The sequence below is a fragment of the Ischnura elegans genome, chromosome 8, assembly GCF_921293095.1.
Source record: "Ischnura elegans chromosome 8, ioIscEleg1.1, whole genome shotgun sequence".
NCBI classification, from domain to species: domain Eukaryota; kingdom Metazoa; phylum Arthropoda; class Insecta; order Odonata; family Coenagrionidae; genus Ischnura; species Ischnura elegans.
Window position 1 is genome coordinate 5,773,146 of NC_060253.1, and position 21,155 is coordinate 5,794,300.

The 21,155-nt window shown below is 40.6% G+C and overlaps 1 protein-coding gene across 1 annotated transcript in view; it reads right to left on the reverse strand.

Moving 5' to 3' along the window:
• LOC124163721 (high affinity cGMP-specific 3',5'-cyclic phosphodiesterase 9A) overlaps window positions 1-21,155 on the reverse strand; it is an 870,491-nt gene that overhangs the window by 795,294 nt on the left and 54,042 nt on the right. The window contains exon 2 of the mRNA XM_046540795.1: window positions 15,842-16,690. Within this exon, the coding sequence (XP_046396751.1) occupies window positions 15,842-15,951 (110 nt within the window). The 5' untranslated portion in view covers window positions 15,952-16,690. The remainder of the gene's footprint in view (window positions 1-15,841; window positions 16,691-21,155) is intronic.

A 21,155-nucleotide genomic window follows, 5' to 3' on the forward strand; every position in this document is an offset into this window, starting at 1 on the left:
ACAAGTTCTGATAAACTGCTTCCTTAATTCTAGGCTTAAAGTCTCCCGCTGTAAGTACATATTTATTTTGGTGGAATGCTCTCTTCGCCTGGACTATTCTGCTGATTATTTCTTTCTTGCTTCCCACATCGCCAACAATCCTGCTTCCCAAATAAAAAGGAACTACCAGTTTTCGCTTCCCTTTTTTAACGCTAGTCTTCACTTCTTCTCTTCCGTTGCATACCCATCGTTAACGTTCTCAAATGTGCTGAATCGAAAAGTCAAGTTGACGCATTATTTCTAGATTTTAATAAAGCTTTCGACACGGTGCCTTACAATAAACTATTGTACAAATTACAGTCAACCGGATTAAACGAAACAGTGGTAACATGGATACGCGACTTTCTGAATGATCGTGCACAAAAAGTAGTCCTTGACGGAATCAGCTTTGATGTAGTTAAAGTGACATTGGGTGTTCCACAAGGAAGCGTAATCGGCCCCCTTTTGTTCATTATATACATTAATGACCACTGCTCCCGAATTAGCAATAAAATATGCTTATTTGTTGACGACGCAGTCATCTATCGTAAAATTAGTGATAACTTTGATTGTAAAACACTATCGTCGGAATTAAACAACGTTCATCCGTGGAGCCAAGAATGGGGACTCGAACTTAATCTGAGCAAATACACGGCGGTACATTTTTGCAGAGTTCGTCCAACGATAACCATGTTTATGCTGCGGATGGTATTAAAATAAAGGCAACAGACTAAGTACAGTACCTGGGATTTACGATAACTTCGAACCTCTCGTGGGGAACCCACTTAAGAAATATTTGCGGCATAGCCCTGAAGAAATTAGGTTTCGTCGAGCGTTTTGCGGGAAGATTTTCGGATGAGAAAGTAAAAGAAAGGTGCTATTTCGCACCTGTCCGTCCGCACCTTGAATATGCAGCGAGCTTATGAGATTCGGAGCAGAAGGACTTAATCCGTGAACTAAATAAAATACAATGGTAGGCTGGGCGGTTCACCAAAAACTGACACGGGCGTACAGAGGGCGCACAGTGGTCCCAAATCGAAAAAAGCTGGCCAAAAGTCATTATTTCGGCTTTTTACGAGGAAGTTTTGAAGTATGTATTCGGATTCTAAAGGATATGATCTACAATATTTCGTATTTGATAGGCCTGTGTGATTATTATGTTGACCTGTGTAACCCGTCAAATATGGGCATGTTCAGCCTAAAACGCCCGACGCGTAGAAATACTCGGTTTTAGGGAAATTCAACTTAATAAATGACTATTTTAATTTCATGGGATTCATCTGTCAATTTTAATACGGTAAGTTTACATATTTTTGCACAATATTATAGTAAGTTTTGTTCGTTTCAGATTCTATTATAACAATATTTAATTATTTATAATGTTAGCTATTTTTGGGCATATTTTTAGTAAAATGCGTCTATATAGTTTTGTGCTCCTCCGTGCTCCTCAAAGATTCCCATGCAGAATCATTGGGAAGAGTATATACAATAAGATGGAGGAAAAAAAATCTTGCCTATACTTGCCTATCCGACATCTAGAGGGTTTTAAGTTGAGCGGTGTACCGCTCCGCTGAGGGCGGCTGGCCGGCGGAAGACCGAATGGCATTATCGCTCAAATATTCGGTATCGGTGGTTGAACTCACATGGTGTATCATTAACATAATTCTACATCCTGTGAGATTTCATACATCAAGTGTTTCACGCCTATCGTATTCACACTTCTCGTATGTACACTAACCTTCAAATATTCATGAAACCAATGAGGGCTGGTTTTCATGCACTTACTTAATGAGAAAATGAGTGATCAAAAGCGACTACATAAGCCACTATGTGAGAAACTTACAGTAACCACTACATGCTTTTCTCTGCAAAACTTTCATCTTACTTTTATAGAGAAGATATCCCTTACATGCTGTACAGTGTTGTCAGCACGTTATTCCGAAATAAGGTCTTGAGGCTAAGAGAAATAAATGCTCCCTAATCCCCTTGCCGCCCCAGTACCGCCAAGGATTGTTCACAGGATCATTTCAACAGACCTTAGATGTAGATATAATGGAATGCGGAGGGAAAAAGTTCGTCTACACCCACCAAGGGTGCGTGCATCTTGCAAGTGCATTTTTTAATAATAACGGAATGAGGATGTCGGCCTCCCTCACCATGACCATTGCACGAATGTGGTGAATATTTCCCACTCAATTTTATTTAATGATTTTCTTAGCCAAAAAGTGCTGTGCTCCGAAATATGATAACATTACTAACTCGAGAAACTTCTCTGTCCAGATAATTAAAAGCACTCGGTTAGCCAATGTTTGGCATTTAAATTTAAGAATGCGCCGCAAATTCAGAGGAAAGTCTATCTAAGCTTTAGCATATTTTATTCAATGTCAACTCATAATTTCCGGTTTTAATGGTTAAAAATAGGAAATATTTTGAAATCACATTCATCGTTTCAGCCGTAAATAGACCTGTTACATTTGAATTATGGGTGCCGCAAATTTTTCATACCTTTCGGTGTTGAATAAAAATACAGAGAGAAAAGAATATAAGCGAAGAAGAAGGAATATGAGGACAGATGAGCATTTCAAAGAGACGTTCAAAAGCTGGTTGCAGAAGGAATTGAAATTCCCTGCAGAAGTATATTAATATCTCCCTCTCACATCTAGTGAGTGCAAATGATTACGGTGCATGCACAGTCGGCGAATATATGCAGTGTATGAAAATAATCATTCATTGTCAGTCATCATATTTTTAAAAGTGGAGTTGCGAGTGTGCATGAAATGTAATTATTAATCTGATTTGCAATTTTCATGACAGGTATCGATGAAAGACTTACCCATCGAGATTCAGTGATATTAAAATCCTTATCCTGCTGCTATGAGATTAATAATGAAGCCTTCAGCCAATGTTACATGGAAATAGCCGAGCTGTACATCGAGCTTTATGGTTAGTATTACATGGTGTTCCTGGTACATAAAGTGCTGATACATGGAACAGCAATTTCCAAAGAATCCTTTCTTACAATTGAAGTTTTAACGGAGCATTGGAGGCCAGGAACATAGACATGAGGAAATTCCGAGAGGAGCGTACAAGAAAATGCTCAGGAATGTTAAATTATGAAGATATCTTTCGAAGACTCCTTTTAATATCCAAATCATACATTTTAATTAAAGTAAGAGTTAAAAAAAAACGAGGTCAGCCTATCAGGTGAGGTGACGATTTGCTACTTTTAAGTGATTCGCAGAGCGACAATCAGTTCGATGGGGTGACATCGGACGACGATTCTTTTAAAAATCGTTTTTGTGATTATGAAAGCGATTTTATTGAAATTCGAGCATTATTCTCCTCAATTTCCTTAATATCAGTAATTTTATTTCATCTAATATTACCTATCAAATGCATTGAAGCAAAAAAAGAATAAGTGTGAGTATTATTTCCGAATTTGGTATCTCACCGACTATGCTAATGGTCGCGGGTTCGAATCTAGGCTATTTCATGTCGTAAGTTCTATCATGACTTTTAACTACAATTTATACATCTTTTACCTTAAAATTATGCTGATTTAAGCTCTCCAAGAACACCAAGTTATTGCCAATCGCAATGACATCGATATCGAGATTTTCTAAAAATTGTTTAAATAATAACAGCTCACAAAATGCTAAAATGAAGAGATATCGTAAAAATAAAACCAAAATCAGATTCAGACGATCAAAATCAGTCAGGGACTTCCTCTTTTGTTGCTAATTTAGGTAATATTACGACGTTATTAATTTTGGCCAGCTTTTTTCGATTTGGGACCACTGTGCGGCGTTACCAAGATGTTAAACGAATTCTGCGAGCGAGTCTGCGCGCTAGGGTATTGCTTGAATAATTGAGAATAGATATATTTAAGAGCAACACGGAGAACATAATATTACAGCCCCACTATATTTCCAGGTCCGACAAAAGCAATAAATTAAGAAAGATATTAAGCCGAACGGATAGCTATGGGAATTCGTTTTTCCCCCGAACCATAAAGGACTTTAAAGGCCGCTTTACACGGTGAATGATCATTCGAAAGATCTTTCGAAAGATCATTCTGTTGCATTTTTCAGTGTACCCCTCCAAAAATTTCTGGTACCCCCCCATAAATTCCTCTGAATTCCTCCGAACTTATCCGCAGAACTTTTTCGCGCAAAGGCCCTTCGACTCAAAGGCTCGGAGACTCTTAAGTCTCGGAACTCTTGTCTCCGAACTCTTGTCTCCGAACTCTTGTCTCCGAACTCTTGTCTCCGAACTCTGCCCTCCGAAATCAGCCTACCGAATCAGCCAACCGAACCAGCCATACCTTGAGATCAAGACTTATATAGGTAGTACGGCGGAGGAATACCTACTCCTTGGCAATCGAGGGGAAGTGGGTGCTGAGGCATAAGAATGCAGTTTGGAGTGAGAAGTACTCCCCTTGTCCTATCACAATTCTCTCTCCCTCCAACACCTCATCCCACTTTGTCTTTCCCCTCCTTGAATTCCAATGATTTGCCTCTACCAGCTATCACTCCACTTGGTTATGTCTCCAACCCAGGAGATAGAGGAGAGAAAACCTGGCGGTACGCGGTTCTCCCCCAACCCCGGCTTGGATGACGGACGTTTTGCAGTGGTGCCAGTCAACAGGGGCGCCTACCGGCAGATTTCCACCGATGCAGCTAACTTGAACATCGCCCTATTACCCCTCCACTCATTTGCAAATTCCCTCCCATCCACCCTGACACGATTCGGAGCTCGCAAGCTCTCTCTTGCTTCGGCGCTGGCAGTGGCTAGATTGCTCGGCTGACATGGGTGATCTCTTAAAAATCATACAGCTTGAACTTAGTCTTTGGTAATGTTTCCTATGAGATTTTTAGTTATAATCGTTGTTTTCTGCAATAGTTCTGATTTTGAATATTTCTACTTCTAATAGTTATTCATTGAAAATGACTCGTAACTTTGTGACAATTGTTTCTTTGAGCGCTGATTATTCTTGTTTGTGGAGTCTTTTCCTCAACCAGCTAGAGACAGACGATCGGAGTTCCCTGTGTCTGGGGCTTACGTTCACAATCTGGAAGATTTAACGACGTATGGCCACAATTCGAATGACCATCATTCACCGTGTATAACGGAAATTTCCAGCATTCGAATGATCATTCGAATGAAATTTCAGGCCTGTTCTAATTTGCTTGAATGATTTCCGTGAATGATATGAGCGCACGGCGTCCATCTTGCCATTAGCATCCACCTCGGAATTTCAAGATCATATATAAAAACTTTTTGAAGCATATTAACCCATGAAATAGCTCAAATAATTAATATGTACTTTGAGAGAACATAAATTCACAAACATCAATTGTCTACACTGGGTAATTCGGAAATAACATTCGGGATATTTAATGAATAAAAACATCGTTTTTCTCCTCGATTGCGTCTATATATTGTTTAATTTACAATTATTAAGCTATATTTCATGATTCGAGCGCTAAAGTTTGGGGTGGGAGTCCCAATTAATGACAAAATCTCTGTTTATTTGGTGAACACAGTAGAACGAAAACGAGCCATGACATCATATTGGCCCACCTGGGAAGTCACAATCTCACAGGGCTGCCTGTAAGTCATGGATCAAACCCCATAAGTTAGCCCATGAATGACACAGTCCACTTTCTTCCCCTGCATCGATATTTAAAGGACAGTGAATTCTCTGTGGTGAATAATTTAGGTACCTACTCATTAAGCCTTTAATTGTAATTGCGCGCAATGCCCCACAAGATATCGTGAGAGCATTCGTAGCCTTACGGTAATGGGGAAGTAGCAAGCAATGAGATAACACCGAGCTAACTTCATTGTAGAAAGTAGGAGGATGCTGAAGCGCACTCCTTCGGAAATAACGAGTCCCTTCCTTTTTTCTCTTCCTGTTACCTTGCTTCTCTCGCACAGGAATTCTGCACTGTGAAGGCTGTGCACTAGGGCGGATCGCAAAATTCGATTTTTTTCAAATCCATCTGGCCCAATGAAAAAAAGTTGTGGGATCGGTCAAAAATAAGGCTTGAAAAATTTGAGACCTCTAAGTGAACCCCTGACCCTCGCTCAAATGCAATTTAGGGGGGGAAGGTCAAAATTCGAAAAATATAAAATTTTATGGTCATTCCCTATAGAACTTGCCGAGTTACTGTCCTTCTAGAGCAAAATTTTCGTGCATTTTGACGTATCTGCCACCGTTTAGCCACAAAATGCCTAATTTGAGTCCGCGCCCGCGAAGAAAATATTACAACGCCCGCGCAGCGTCGCGGATACAAGAGCTGCTAGCCGATCCCGTCCCCTCCCCTATCGCTTCTCCCCCTCCCATGCCTCGAATGCAGCAAAATTCATCTCGCGTGTGCTGCTAGGAGGGCATTTATGTTTGATAATATAAATCGGAAGATGGTAGAAGGTAAAAAACGGTGCGTAGTGAGACGACTTGTCCCTTATTTGGCGCCTCGTCGGCGTTAAACAAATCGATGTTACCAACTTTTAGAGAGGTGATGAAATATTTTTAGATCTGCGAACGCAGGAAAGGAGCCTGCGGTCTACGAAGAGGCCTCTCGAGTGGCTATAAGGAACTTAGGATATACACTTCTATTCCGGTATTGTCCGACAGCTGTGTCTAAATGGATTTTGGGTGAAGGCCGCTCGCGTCCCCTCCCCGCTCGCCTCTTCCACGCCCCAAATGCACCAAAATTCACACCAAGTGCGTCGTTGTTCGTTAGCCTTACTAATATTTGATGTTTCAGCATCGTCCGGTGAGGAACAATCACGAAAGAATTACTCAATTATCTGCTTTCCAGTCTGTATTTCTTATATCAGTGTCATTCCTCGTCTTTCGCTGCTTTCAACAAACTTTTGGTGAATTCTTTCACGAATATCTCGTCCGCATGTATAATAAAAAGAATATTTAACTTCAATTTTGAACGTTCACTAATAGATTTTTCATTTCCACAGCGCTAATGTCAGATATAGCCGAAGGAACCGGAGTCTCTCTCCAATATATCATCAGCGTGTAGTCCTTTACGTCGATATTAAAATCCAGCAATTAAAAAAATCTCGGATTTGTCGCCAAACGCATCCTTGCAGCAACGCCAATTGGGTCCCTAGATTACCCTCCCTATGTTTATGTCGCAAATCCAAGTCAGCATCGCGCAATTAGCAAATAGACCACTGTAAGGGATGAAATACGGATTTAATGCTTTCCCGACGAATGATGTGGGTTAACTCTTTTCGGGATTCAACAAAATTTATCTCTTAGGATGAGCCCCGAGTCGGAGATTGAAAAGTTGGCCATTGTGAGCCGGCCTCGGTGGCGGTGGGGTAAAGTCCTCGCCTGCCAAACCGTAGGTCGTGGGTTCGAATCCCGCCTGGGTAGGTGATCCCTATCCAGGGCATGGATGTTTGTGTTGTAATTTGTTAATATTGGAAACCCTCGTTGTAAAAGGCCGTCATGTGCTGTTTACGGGGGATGTGATAAATAAATTACAGAAAAATTAACCCTGTGGGAACCCCGAGATGAGTTTGCCCACACTGCAAGGGATGTTGGATTTATGCTTATAGCAAAGGGATGATGCCTCCTTTTTTAGTTTTGTGTATCTACTTTTCACTCCGAAAGGAATCGATAATCGCAGATTTTATAACTTTTGCTAATCCTCCGACGGGGGAGGCAAACCTCCAAAAGTGGGACCCTGTTTCTTCAATTAACACCACACATTCCCCTCTAAACTTGTATTGATAAGTCCTCTTGCCTTTTTTTATCAGACAAGAGTATAGTCTTTCGTTCCAGTAAAATGGAGCCCTTTGATGAAACCTCCCTTTTTTATCCACAGTAGGCAGGGCTGGGCAAAATACAGGCCGAGGAGTATTTGAAATGCAAAATACCAAATACCTTGGGCTTCTGTATTTGAAATACAAAATAGTATTTTAAATACTTTTTAAAATACAAAATACACTTGTAAGGAAACTCAGACATCTTTTAAAAAGTTCTAACACATAAATAAATATAAAAATTTTAACATACACATATACATTTGATATTTTTCAATATAAAAATTATCAAATGTTGCTCTCTATGAATGAATTATTCCCCTTGAGGAATACAAGTTTTTCAAAAAGTTTGTCTGACAGAGATCCCCTCGCAGGGGAATGGATAAACCCAACAAGACAATCCATTTAGTCACATTCACAATGGAAGAGAAGCGCGTCACCATAGTTCGCACACCTTTATAGCCACTCGAGAGGCCTCTTCGTAGACCGCAGGCTCCTTTCCTGCGTTCGCAGATCTAAAAATATTTCATCACTTCTCTAAAAGTTGGTAACATCGATTTGTTTAACGCCGACGAGGCGCCAAATAAGGGACAAGTCGTCTCACTACGCACCGTTTTTTACCTTCTACCATCTTCCGATTTATATTATCAAACATAAATGCCCTCCTAGCAGCACACGCGAGATGAATTTTGCTGCATTCGAGGCATGGGAGGGGGAGAAGCGATAGGGGAGGGGACGGGATCGGCTAGCAGCTCTTGTATCCGCGACGCTGCGCGGGCGTTGTAATATTTTCTTCGCGGGCGCGGACTCAAATTAGGCATTTTGTGGCTAAACGGTGGCAGATACGTCAAAATGCACGAAATTTTTGCACTAGAAGGGCAGTAACTCGGCAAGTTCTATAGGGAATGACCATAAAATTTTATATTTTTCGAATTTTGACCTTCCCCCCCTAAATTGCATTTGAGCGAGGGTCAGGGGTTCACTTAGAGGTCTCAAATTTTTCAGGCCTTATTTTTGACCGGTCCCACAACTTTTTTTCATTGGGCCAGATGGATTTGAAAAAAATCGATTTTTGCGATCCGCCCTACTGTGCACCCGAAGGGACTCCAAACATAAAAATTCATTGTCGACCGGCCTTCACCCTTGTGGAGGTTTTCCTTATTGTGTTTTTTTTTAATTGGAGCTGGGCGCTGCGGCGTCAATACGGGACTCGTCTCTATAAGATAGGATTTTTCAGAGCGAGAAACAACGAGCAGTTTTGCCCCAAATTATCTTTTCACTTACTTTATAATTTACTGAATCGCAAGGAAAAAACTTCGGGTAGCCAATTGAAGAGTAAGTTTCCTTTTAATCATGTTCTAGAGCGCACTATCTTGAAGCATAATCACCGTTGCTCTACAGCGAAAACAACTTATTATGTACTTCGTTACGGGATCACAAAACGCACGATTTATTTAAGTGGTTTATCCGCTATCAATTCGTACCGTTCTAATTTCTCTCATTACTTAGTACGTCATACCCCACCGAAAGTCAAAGCAATTCAAAAGTATATTGAAGCGCACATGTAAACGAAGCATTACGTCGTCTGCCGTCGCCGACTTCCACATGGTCCGTTGGACTTCCAAAACAAATTATGTGGTCAGAAACGGTGTTACATATCGTTAGAAACGAAATACACTATCGATAGTCACACCAGTGCGCCACATCTCTCGTCTTTTCACACATTAAGCCTTGAAGCTGAAAATAAATTTCCGGAACGTAGAAGGACCAAAACCTTTAGTTTTAATATTTATAAAAATTAAAAAAAGAGCAGTTTCGACACATTTTTCCTCAATTTTCATCAGAAAAAAATCATCCTTACCTTAAAACAAACACTAAAACATTCAATTGCTCCATGACCAATGCTAAGTGATGAAATGGGATATCGTGATAGCTTGCACCGACTATTTTCCGCCTGGGGAACAAATTTTTGAAGTTTTCTAGGTAAGTAAGTAAGGGTTTACTATGTGCATGAAAGTTTATTATAATTTGTGTAAGAATTAAGACAGAATATTGAACTTAAAATTTATCACTGACCCTTAGACGATAGATTTCTAAAAATTATCGGCTGAATCAATCGGAAATTTAAAATCCATCGCAATCGCCTGAAGATTATTCCTCCGCGTATTATAAACCAAAGAAGAAACCAAGGGAAGTACTTCGCGATTCATTCGTGCCACGATCAAGTCGCAGGGTGGCGTGAAGCAGGACGTGCATTTGTGACATGAAAATCGTTATGAAGCCTTCGCAATCTGGAGAGACCATTACGTGAGCACAGACGATAATAGGAACGATTCTCGCAAGTACAAAAAACAGAAGAGGGACGAAATGCGCACTGTATATCCCACGACGCACAACCATGCTCCATTTGAAGGGAGTGATTCATAATTTTGAGTGGGATAGCAAGGAGATATGCCTTGAAAGCGAAGCACAATTTCATCTCCCGTCAGCCTTCAGTCTCACCCTTCCAACGGAAAAAATCCCCCAAATTTTAGTGCATCGCGAGGCAAATTAGTTCTATTTCTTTCCCTTAAAAAGAATGTCGAGCAGAATGCGTTAAAAACGGTGAGCCAAATTTTATAAAACACTCCCCGGAGTCAAGGGAGCGCGCATTAGTTGAGCATTACCCGTTCACATTACTATAGTGCACGCTATCGAACGCAGAATTCACGAATGCATTCACACTATGAAGATAGCAACTGCGCTGCCCTCAAGCTCCCTGTTGACGGAGAAGCCATATATTTTTATTTGGAATATGGAAAGCGGCAAGTTTCACAATTTTCTTTAGAATACACGTTTAATCTGCTTATCTCACACGAGGACATCCTCTGCCATTCTTCCCGATCATGCCTTTGCTGACTGCCATCATCTGATCAGAACAAATGCCTCTATCTTCATTACTTCATTATTTATTTTATTTTTATATTTCATCTAAGTATTCTGCCGGCCATGAGCACTATTCACAATGAGCATTTCGCGAATTAACTCGGCCTATCTCCCGGCCCGAATTGCACTTTCCTTATCAATTCCCATTAATGCATATCCCTTTTCAGTCTATCAAAAGATCTTTTTATATTCCTCCTATTCCATGCCTAAAATTCTTCCATAAAAAACGTCATTAAAGGTACCCTGCCTGCTCAGTGCTCGCTCCTTCCAAACCCTCTCTTGATATCAGAATCTTCCTCTCTTTGCCCCCCACCATGTCTAGCACTTTGTCGTTCCTCCTCTTCTTCTTCACCTTCTGCACACCCACATCTCGACGTCCTCCAGCCTTCTACCTTCTCTCTTCCCCCAGCGTCCACGTTTCCGAGCTCTCTCCAGATCAGACAATTAGATAACTCATTCTAATCTTGCATAACGACCCTCTCCTCAGCCCTTCTTCCCTATTTGTGACATACATTAGGGTAGTTTCCTTCATGAAAGGAATCGAAAGGCATTGATTGCGATTCCTTACCCACCATTAGTGTATTTATAAGATACAAATTATTTGGTTTTATAAATCCCAGTTCAGACGATTGTTAGTGGTCAATTTTAACCTCATTTGAAAAAGGCAAGATTGGCGCCCATGCGATTCCACTCCACGTGACGTCACAGGGACCTAGTTTCTACACGAGTAGAGGAGAGTTTTACATCGTCTGAGGTTACCAATGCATGCATGAGGCACAGAGCTCAGGGAAACATCTCTTAATAATCACCTATTAAAATTACCTAAGTTCGGGAAGTTTCCTTCGTTTGATAGGGTAATAATAATCCTTATTTAAGCCAAGCGCTACCTGTTAGCAGAGTACTCTGCTACATGCTGGCAGCCTGCGTCGTATCAGCGCTCAAAGCCCCGCCCCAAGGTCACCTCACAGGGCGATAGCTGGAACCAGAAATACGTCACTCGGATTTTTCCCAGCATTCCTACTTCGCCGTCGCGTTTTCGCACGCTTGAAAATTTTCACTTTTCGTTTAATCGCGAAAAATAGATATCGTCGTTCGAAAATCTAAGAGCGTGAAATTCGTACTACAGGAGTAATAATCTTTCGATTTAGGCAATAAAAAAGTAATAGGAAACCACCCTTTCCGAGCCTTCAGCCTGAACTATGGTGAAATTCGCTATAATTACCGAAGGTATAAAATTCCCTTGGACGGGGAATCGAACTATGGACCTTCGGCTTTCCGGGCTACTGCGCGGACCTCTAAGCTATCCAGGGTTTTTGATTGTATAATTTACTGAGATTCATGGCACTAAATGTTAGGCCCTTGTGGTCCATAAGTATGAAAACGCAAGGGAATATGGGTTAAAAGAAGCCATTATCAGTGGTAAAGCCCATTCTCTGCGCTGAAGCAGCGAATTAAGGTAATAGGCGAGATATTTCTAAACTGCCGCGTTAACGGTAGTGAAATTCACAATAATTCACATTGAGAAAAAAGTGGGAGATCTTCCATATTCATGAATAAATCTTTTTCCACCGTCATTCTGTTCCCGAGGTCTTTTTCGTACAGTTATTGGCGACGGGGTCGAGAAAGTCCTCGCCTGCAAAACCGAAGGCCAAAGGCTCGAGTTCCGCCACTGTAAGCTCTAGGGCATGGGTATTTGTGATCGTCCTACGTTGCTATTCATTAAAGTCCCTGATTAAAAGTTCTCAAATGTGCAGAAGCAAGATTTGATGCTTTCCCGGCGAATAATGTGGATTAAAACATAGCTGCCACTAAGGAACTGACATTATGCTTTTTAGTAAATTTATTATAGCTTGATACACCAAATTAATTGTAACAATGTGAATTAGCAGCAAAAAAACAAATGAAACGACAATCAGACCCCCTTATAATGAGCCCCGAGTCGGGGTCCGAAACGTCGGAAACTAGAGTTTTTAACCCGGTGGGAATCCCGATAAAAGTCTACGCACCTTAAATGCGCTGTTTTTGGGGCGAAGGAGATACAAATAATAAACAAAACAGCAAAATAGTGCACTGGAGCCTACTGTCACCGATAAACATTAATTTGGGGTGAAAAACATCTTAATCGCGTGATATGAGAAGCTCAATCAAGAGGTATTCGTCCAAGCAGTTTGTTTTTCAGACATCCATTCCTGTGTTACACTCACCAAAAGCTGCGGAAAAAATAATTGAGTCCACGACTATTGTCACAGGCACGAGAAGTGCCACACCAAAACCTAGCATTTGCCTCACGTAATGCGTGACGTGCCGACACGGGCCCATCAAGGAAACACATGGAAGGCACATGCCAAAGAGAGCTTATCGCAACTCCCTCCTTCACACGGCGAGGAACACCTGATTAAGTCACGTTGTAAGGCATTGAATATGCGTCAAGCAGGCTTCCTTATCACTTGCATCGTCGCAGAATGCCGCGTTTTAAGATCCTATCCGGGGGGGAGTCGATTTTATAACTTTCGCTCGAACGCTTGCTGAAGCTTGAGCGCAATAGTGGAGTGGAGTCAAAGAATAAAAGGATCCGAAATGTGGCGCTGCTTAGGAGTGATGGAGATAAAATAGATCGACCGAGTTAGTAATGAGGAAGAGCTAAGATGAGTGGTAGAAAAGGGAAGTCTTCTAAAAAAAACCTCAAGGAGGAGACGGGACAACTTGCTTGGTCACATAACGAGGCAAGATGGCCTGATGAAGACTATCGTGCAAGGACAGTTGGAAGGGAAGAAGGGCAAGGGACGGCCCCGAATGAGTTACATAGGACAAAGGGTTATATAAAGGATGTAAATGAGGAGAAATACGTCGCTATGAAACGTGTGTCAAATAGGAGAAATGATTGGATAGCTGAATCAAACCAATCTTAGGATGTAATGGTAATGATGATGGTGTTTATTGCTGCCACCACGGGACTTCGTTCAAGGTGGAGGCAACAATTCGTGTCGTATACGCTCGATTTATATCGACAACTGACTCGCATTTAAATCGGTTTTCAAATATCCGCTTGATTGCAGAGTGATGCATTTATTCCCTATGCCTGCAATCACGATGAATATCAATCAACAGCTACAGATTCAAAATTTCAATTGGAAATTTTAATTTTTACCCGGTCCTGGTTACTTTCCCCTTACCTGAAAATGTATTAAAATTGTATTTGTTGTGAAATTTGGAATCATTGTTTGTTTCCAAAATGTAAAACTTTCACACAAAAAACCTGGAACCGTTCGATTTGTTAACAATGAATTTCATTGATTAGATCATCCTTAACACAGGTTTCGGCTAACAGCCATAGTTAACATTTATTTCCCCGTAAATTTCTGATCGATCCAGCGTCTTGAGTTTCGGCTTTAGTAAAACCATTTAAAGGATCAGCAAATTTATGGTGGGCTATAGATGACTCCTCTATCCCAATATTCGAGGCCACAAGCACGAGATATCGCAGTTTTAGAAGAAGAATGGCGCTACATTTAAGCGAATTATTCTTTGATATCCTGCAGAAATGAGCCCGACCCACACGCGCCATCGGCAATTTTTTAAATAAGCATTATTTAGCAGGTAACTCTTAAATGAGAAATATGAGTTGTCTTTGGGATCCCGCAGTTGATTGCCCTCCTGCAAGGAAGCATAACTTTCCACGATCAAGATTCCTATTTACAAATTGGGAACGCAGGGATTACGTTCGTACGATTTTACGCTTTTGTAACCAAATCCATGAGGAAGTACCAAAATCCAGCCTCTACCTTCGTGGAAATAGTGGAAGATTCACCCTAATATCCCAGAACCTAGTTTATAACCGTTGCCAACGAAACAAGAGCGAAATTGGAGTCGAAAAATTAGTCGGCTATCTTCGTCTCCCTTTCTCAGTAGATTTGTAATTAAATGCCCCTTCCCCATAATATTCCCAGTTTCAATACAGACGATGCTGACTTTAATGCTTTATGGTAAAATACGTAGTAAATCTGCGCCACAAAAGCATAATATCCGCACGACATTTCTATCAGTGACAAAGGATTTGAAATTTGAAACAGGGTCTTGAAAGGATTTGAAAGAAAAACTTTAAAATCCCTACCCCTTCTCCTATATCTGGGTGTAATGTGGAAAAACATGTTGATTCCAATGATCGCACATTTACGGCTGTGTAGTTGTGGAATGAGTAGAATTCCCTGAGGCCGTACCGAGGTGTGGCCAAGTGGATTGCGTTTAGCAAGAAATGTATTGGAGTGGATGAAAGTCAAAGACGAAAGGATATCAGATATAATAAAAGCAAAAGAAAAATAAATTACAAGTACTCTCTCAAGCACTCACCTAGAACTATACTTATTACGCTTATTAGACCTACCATCACTCAATGTTATCTTTTATATCGCCTCTCCTCTTTGCTGAACTCCCTCCCCTAACAAATTTATTCCACAACACCTCCAATAAATAGGTTTACTACCACTCCCTTATCGAATCTGTCACCTGAATCGCACATCTCTCCAACAACCCATCCAATTTATCATTATTACGGTTTATTCTTAAGGTTAAATTGCCAGTGTAGTTTCTTAAATAAAGAGAGAGAGAGAGCAATTTTACCACAAATATATTTAATACTGACATTTCGACCACCAGGTCATTCTCAAGTGCTTGTAAAATTGTAAAATAAATTTCTAATGATACGATGAAAAATAGCCTTTATATAGCCTGTGGGTGGTTATTTTATATTAAACCGTTTGACGCGTTGTACATTGTTCAATAAATCTGTGTCAAAAATAGCCGTCTCTCTTATTTATTGAATAAGAATGTACATCCACAACATCTCGGCTGCCTCAGCTGCTTTTGCCAGTATAGTTCTTACAATGTGTGTACTACAACTTGGCCACTGTAAAATTTCGTCTTACTATTTGCTTTTATCTCTTTAAAATAAAAACAAAATAAATAATATATTTTTCTGACGTCATTCACCTTGGCATGAAACTTTCCGAAACCTTCTGATCGTCGCTGTAATTCCGCCACCACCACCTCCACCAAACCCTGACCGTAAGAGGATCTCCTCCTCTGATATGCGAGCAGTAGTACTCACCAGGCTTCCAGGGCGCCGAAATTAAGGGTTGAATTCCTGGGTCTCACGTGACAAACAAGACAAGACTCCATCGGCCGCCTCAACAGGTCTTCCTTGCCCTTGAGCAACATCCCATTGCAAGGGGGCGGTGCCGACGTTAACTCACTCTCATAGATGAGCAAACGTATTCGCGCTCACAAAACACTTCCTCCTATGCCACCAATTAAGAGAGAGGATCGACCACGTTGCGTGCGGTTGGACAGCCTGAAATATCCTTATCAGAGCCGCCAGCAGCCGTATCAACGCCAAAAAACGTCGCAGCCAGCAACACGTCCAGAGCTTATTGTTTCATGCGTTAGAACATCTGGTAGATTGTTATCTTGCTCACAAACTTAAATGTATTCCACCCCGCTTCGCTTTTATTTTGTTGATATTTTTTTTATTTTAATCCTTCCAATTCAGGCGCGTTGACGTGCGCAGAAACAGAATTAGGAGCCGTAAATAGGCCGACTAACTTCAGCTTGCAGAACGGCGTGGAAGAGAAGCACAATACGATTTATCTCCTGGCAACCAACGTTCCTCGATCACCGCAGCCAATCAAAAGACGCTCAAGAGAGTGTGACGTCAGTTACGGGACCAAAGTACACACTTAATTAATGCTTGTGATACTGTGGTCCTCCACCCGCACTTTAAAGAGCGTTGTCTTTTTTTGGCTTCTGTATATTTACCGAGAGGTTTTTTTTTTACGTGGGGAGTCCCGCGTTGTTTCCGCCGGCATGAAGTGACGTCGCTGGGTGTTTTTCCGAAGACTTCCTACCGTTCCTTTGCAAACTCTAATCTAAAGGGTGCAACTGTCTAGTCCAGAGGTACCTGCAGGAGACAGATAATGTAATTGTGAGCAGTCATGTTTTCTTTTCAATTGCAAGTACAAAAATAATACAAAATAACTTAACAAAACAAACAAAAAACAAAACAACAAAAACTGATGAAAAAAGATACAACCAACAACATCTGGTTCACCTCCGAAAAAACTGCATAAAAAAACAAAATGAAATTCCCCATGACATAAATAACTCGACTCGGGAAATGGGATCCGTATGGTATGGTATTCAAACTACAGCACAGGTATGCTAATAGTGCCGCGTAACTGAAAAGTATTATTGAAAATATGGTCTCAAATATCGATCAAATCAAATTATTTCGTCGTATTGTGTATGCGGGTATGCATGAAAGTCAATAAAGGGCTGTTTTCGTCAACATTTTCTATGTAACTCCGAAATGTATAATAAATTTTATACTGATATTTATAATGATAAGATTACCAATATAAAATTAAGGGTATGCATTTTTACGGTAAACATTGCATTTACCAAGAAGGGTTTTGGTAAATGCAATTCTATTTCGCATTCGATCGACTACCTAGAAGAAAATACTTTTTTCTTCTAGGTTGTCGAGTAGCAACGCACTTTACACATTTATGTAATCGTACTGAAGTCAATCTTCGACATTTGAGCTTGATAAAATATAGCTTTTCTAAAATTGCGACAAAAAATTGAGGTTCTTAGACAAATACCGTTAAGATGTAAAATAAATATGCTGTTGCATTGAAGATCCCCACTGATAATGTCACCGACGAAATTGTATGAACACTGGAGTTATGAGAGACACTTAAATTTATGCAAACAAAATAAGCCAAAGTAATCAATAAATATTCAGGATCTCAATACAAGGGATCATAAGTAGAATCATAGAGTAAGTATATACTTATTATATTGTAGGATATAAATAAGTATTTTGATGGCAAACATATTACCACAACATCAAGCGCCAAATGAAGGCATTCTCGCCGGAACACGTCGCATGCACAAAAGATTACCGGATGAGTGCTACTGCACCATTCATGGGTATTCATAATTCAGGCGAGGGCGGAATTGCAACGGGCCTACAACATTAGGGGAGAGAAACCATTGGGGCACATTTGTACGAAATCAGGTTTTTGAAGTTCGTATTTTTTTCTCTAACGCTTCTAAAGAACAAATGTACGCAACAGTATAGAGTAATTTCTTGGCTACATTCTGGCGTATTTTATGTTTCTCATGTATTGCTAATAGACCCAAAATAGAAATTATCAGCCAGCCGTAGTCAAGTTTACAAACTGGGCGGGCTCACGTATCTTAGTAATTAGGATTTGGGATATGAAATGCGTAATAAGCCTTGCAGGCTAGTGGTAAACGATGATAATTCATTATGATATAGTTAGGAATAATGTAATCTAAGTCCTATGGAGGCATGAAAATAATTTACATGTGTATAGGTGTCACATGTTTCTGTTAACTATTCAAGAAAATGACATTATAAGACGTAATTAAGCTCAATTTCATTCGAAACAAGGTAAATATCTATGACAATAATTTAAATTTGCGAATTTTTACCTATACGCAAGAAGAAAGTTCAAAATTATTTATGTATGTTATATATGAACACCATGGCGTCACGGTGAGTAAAAGTACCCTATTGCTGTTTTTCTTCTTAATCCACGATTGCTATTGTGCTATTTTTCTCCTAAATTACATGATGATTACATCCAAACTTACTAGTGTAAAATTAGCATCGCAGACACTGATGAAGCAATCTCGATGAACGATTTTCATTACCCTTCATAAAAATTAGCTACCAATTAATTGCAAATGTTTTAGTTAGTTCTACCATGGAGAATGGTTAATAATTAATCATTCCTTTATATAATTACACCATTTAGAATGTTTTCTACGTTCTGTCTCCCTTATCACCGCCGATATATGCAAGAAAAATTTTTACTTTCTTAACTGAAGAATGGAAATCTTCCCCTCAAAATTATCTCCCTTCACTTTCTTGCATGAAGAATCTCTCGATTCTTTTTCTCCTCAAACCAAGGGAATCGCGAGTATGTCGTTGAGAAGGTCGGAAAAAGGCCCGAAAGAAAACGGCCTTAAAATGGTCTCAACCTGAGATGAGCCTCACCACGATTTCTGAACAATGAGCAGAGTGTGAATGCACCCCGCGTGTAAGCGCGACTCGGTCCCCCCCTATCAGCAAAACCAAACCGCAAATACATAATAGAAAGGCCGTTTTACACGGGGCACGTACTTGCACAACCTGAAGGCGCAGTGGTCGAAGGCACAGTCAAAATTGAGTGGTGTAAAGCGGTGAATAGGGTGGTTTCTTATTATTTTTTATTGCCTACATCAAAAGATTATTACTCCTGGAGTACGCATTTCAAGCTCTTAGATTTTTTAATGACGATATCTATTTTTCGCGATAAAATGAAAAGTGAAAATTTTCAAGCGCACGGAAACGCGACGGCCAAGTAGGAATGATGGGAAAAGCCCGTGTGACGTCATTCTGGTTCCTGCTGCCGTCGTGTGAGGTGACCTTGGGGCGAGGTTATTGTGTGCCGGTGCGATGCAGGCTGCCAGCAGGTAGCGCTTGGCTTAAATATGGATTATTAATACCTTATCAAACGAAGGAAACTTTCCGACCATAGGCAGTAGGTGATTATTAAGAGATGTTTCCCTGAGCTCTGTGCCTCATGCATGCAATGGTAATCTCAGACAATGTAAAACTCCGATCTACTCGTATAGAAACTAGGTTCTTGTGACTCACGTGGAGTGGAATCGCATGGACGCCAATCTGGCCTTTTTCAAATAAGGTTAAAATCAACCATTGCCATTCATCTGATCTGGGATTTCTGAAACCTATTAATTTGTATATTATGAATACACTAATGGTGGGTAAAGAATCGCAATCAATGCCTTTCGTTTTCTTTGATGAGGGAAACTACCCTATTGCTAGAACGCATAATAGAACGCATGGACGTGAGATGGCAACTTAGCCTCTGTTCTAATTTCGCTCGTGCATTCGCGAATTTCCACGCCATAAAAGTGAAATAAATGCAGTTCTAACCATAAGCAATCACGTTCCCCGAGTAAAAAGGCCCTAACGCTTCCTGATCGCCGCCATTCGGCCAAATGCAATCGCAGGAACGAAATATTTGCCGCCAAACGCCAACCCGTTTCTGAGAGCGTGTTTAAATGTCCGACTGAAAGGCAATGAGCGCGTAGGACGGTGGCTCCTCTCGCGTAATTGAGGCACAACGGGACGCCGGGTTAACATCCAAAAGACCGTATTGGTAAAAAGAAAAAGAACAAACTGAATATTAATGAAATTCGCTGCTGGTAGGTCAACCGGTCCACCAGACCTTGTCCCGCTTCCTCCCGTCTGTCTCTCTCTGTTCAAAGCCAACGCTTTTTACGACCCGGTGGGAGAACTCTTTAAACGAGATCATTATATGCATGAAAAAAATGAGAGGTACCCACCGAAACTAATTTAAAAAAAAAAGAAAAACCACTTCACGAATCGGCTCCGGATTACGTAAATTCCTCTTAATTCTTGAGGTAAAACACATTCACGGCAACGGTGCAAGAAGGTACACATGTAAATCGCTCAGACGAAGATGAAGAAAAAGAAGTTGGGATATGAAATGAGTGATTCTGTCTCCTGTTTTCTCCTGCAATACAGTTATCGTATCGTGTGGACGGGCACACGCTTCACCATCAAGGTCACGGCCTTTCTCAAGGGCATGTTCGTAAAGAGGAGGCCGCGATCATGTCCTTTTTTTCGCGACAAATAACTCGTTTTAATCTTATGTACATAAGCTTCAAACTCTCGGATCATGATTGGAGCCATCTTAGTCAACATTTGCGCGTATATCAATTATAAAAATTTGACTTTATAAATTTGTACGTCTTCACATTTTCAATGCTTGCAAAAAAAAACCTTCGTGAATCATTGACCTCAATTTAATCAACCTCTTACGAGCAGAACAATATAAACTAGAATCAGCCCGTCGAGTCTTGAAATACCCGCCCACCGAGAAACTGTGCTCTTGAAGTCCTATAAGCTGCCACTGCAACCCACTTACGGAACGATATAGCAAAGGAATTTAAGACCAGCAAACGCCTCTATTCATTCCAACAAAAACATCCTTTTCAGCCAAAATTTTGAGAAGATTTCGTGTCGGATGGAAAAATTTCTATCTCTGCAATGAGTTGTTCTCACACTGGTTTACCTTTCTTAACAATAGTTAAATTGAACAATGCTTTTGTACATATCATCCCGCCATTGAGCACATGCGTGGTATTACATGCCTGAATAACACTGTTATGCAAAAAAAATAGTTTAAAAAAATGCCCCGCTACAATTTAGGGTGTTTCTGGCTAATTTTGGGTCGCTGAATCCGAAAATGACCTCCGTTTTTTTCTATCACCCTCCATTTTTACGCAACCCCTAAATCGGG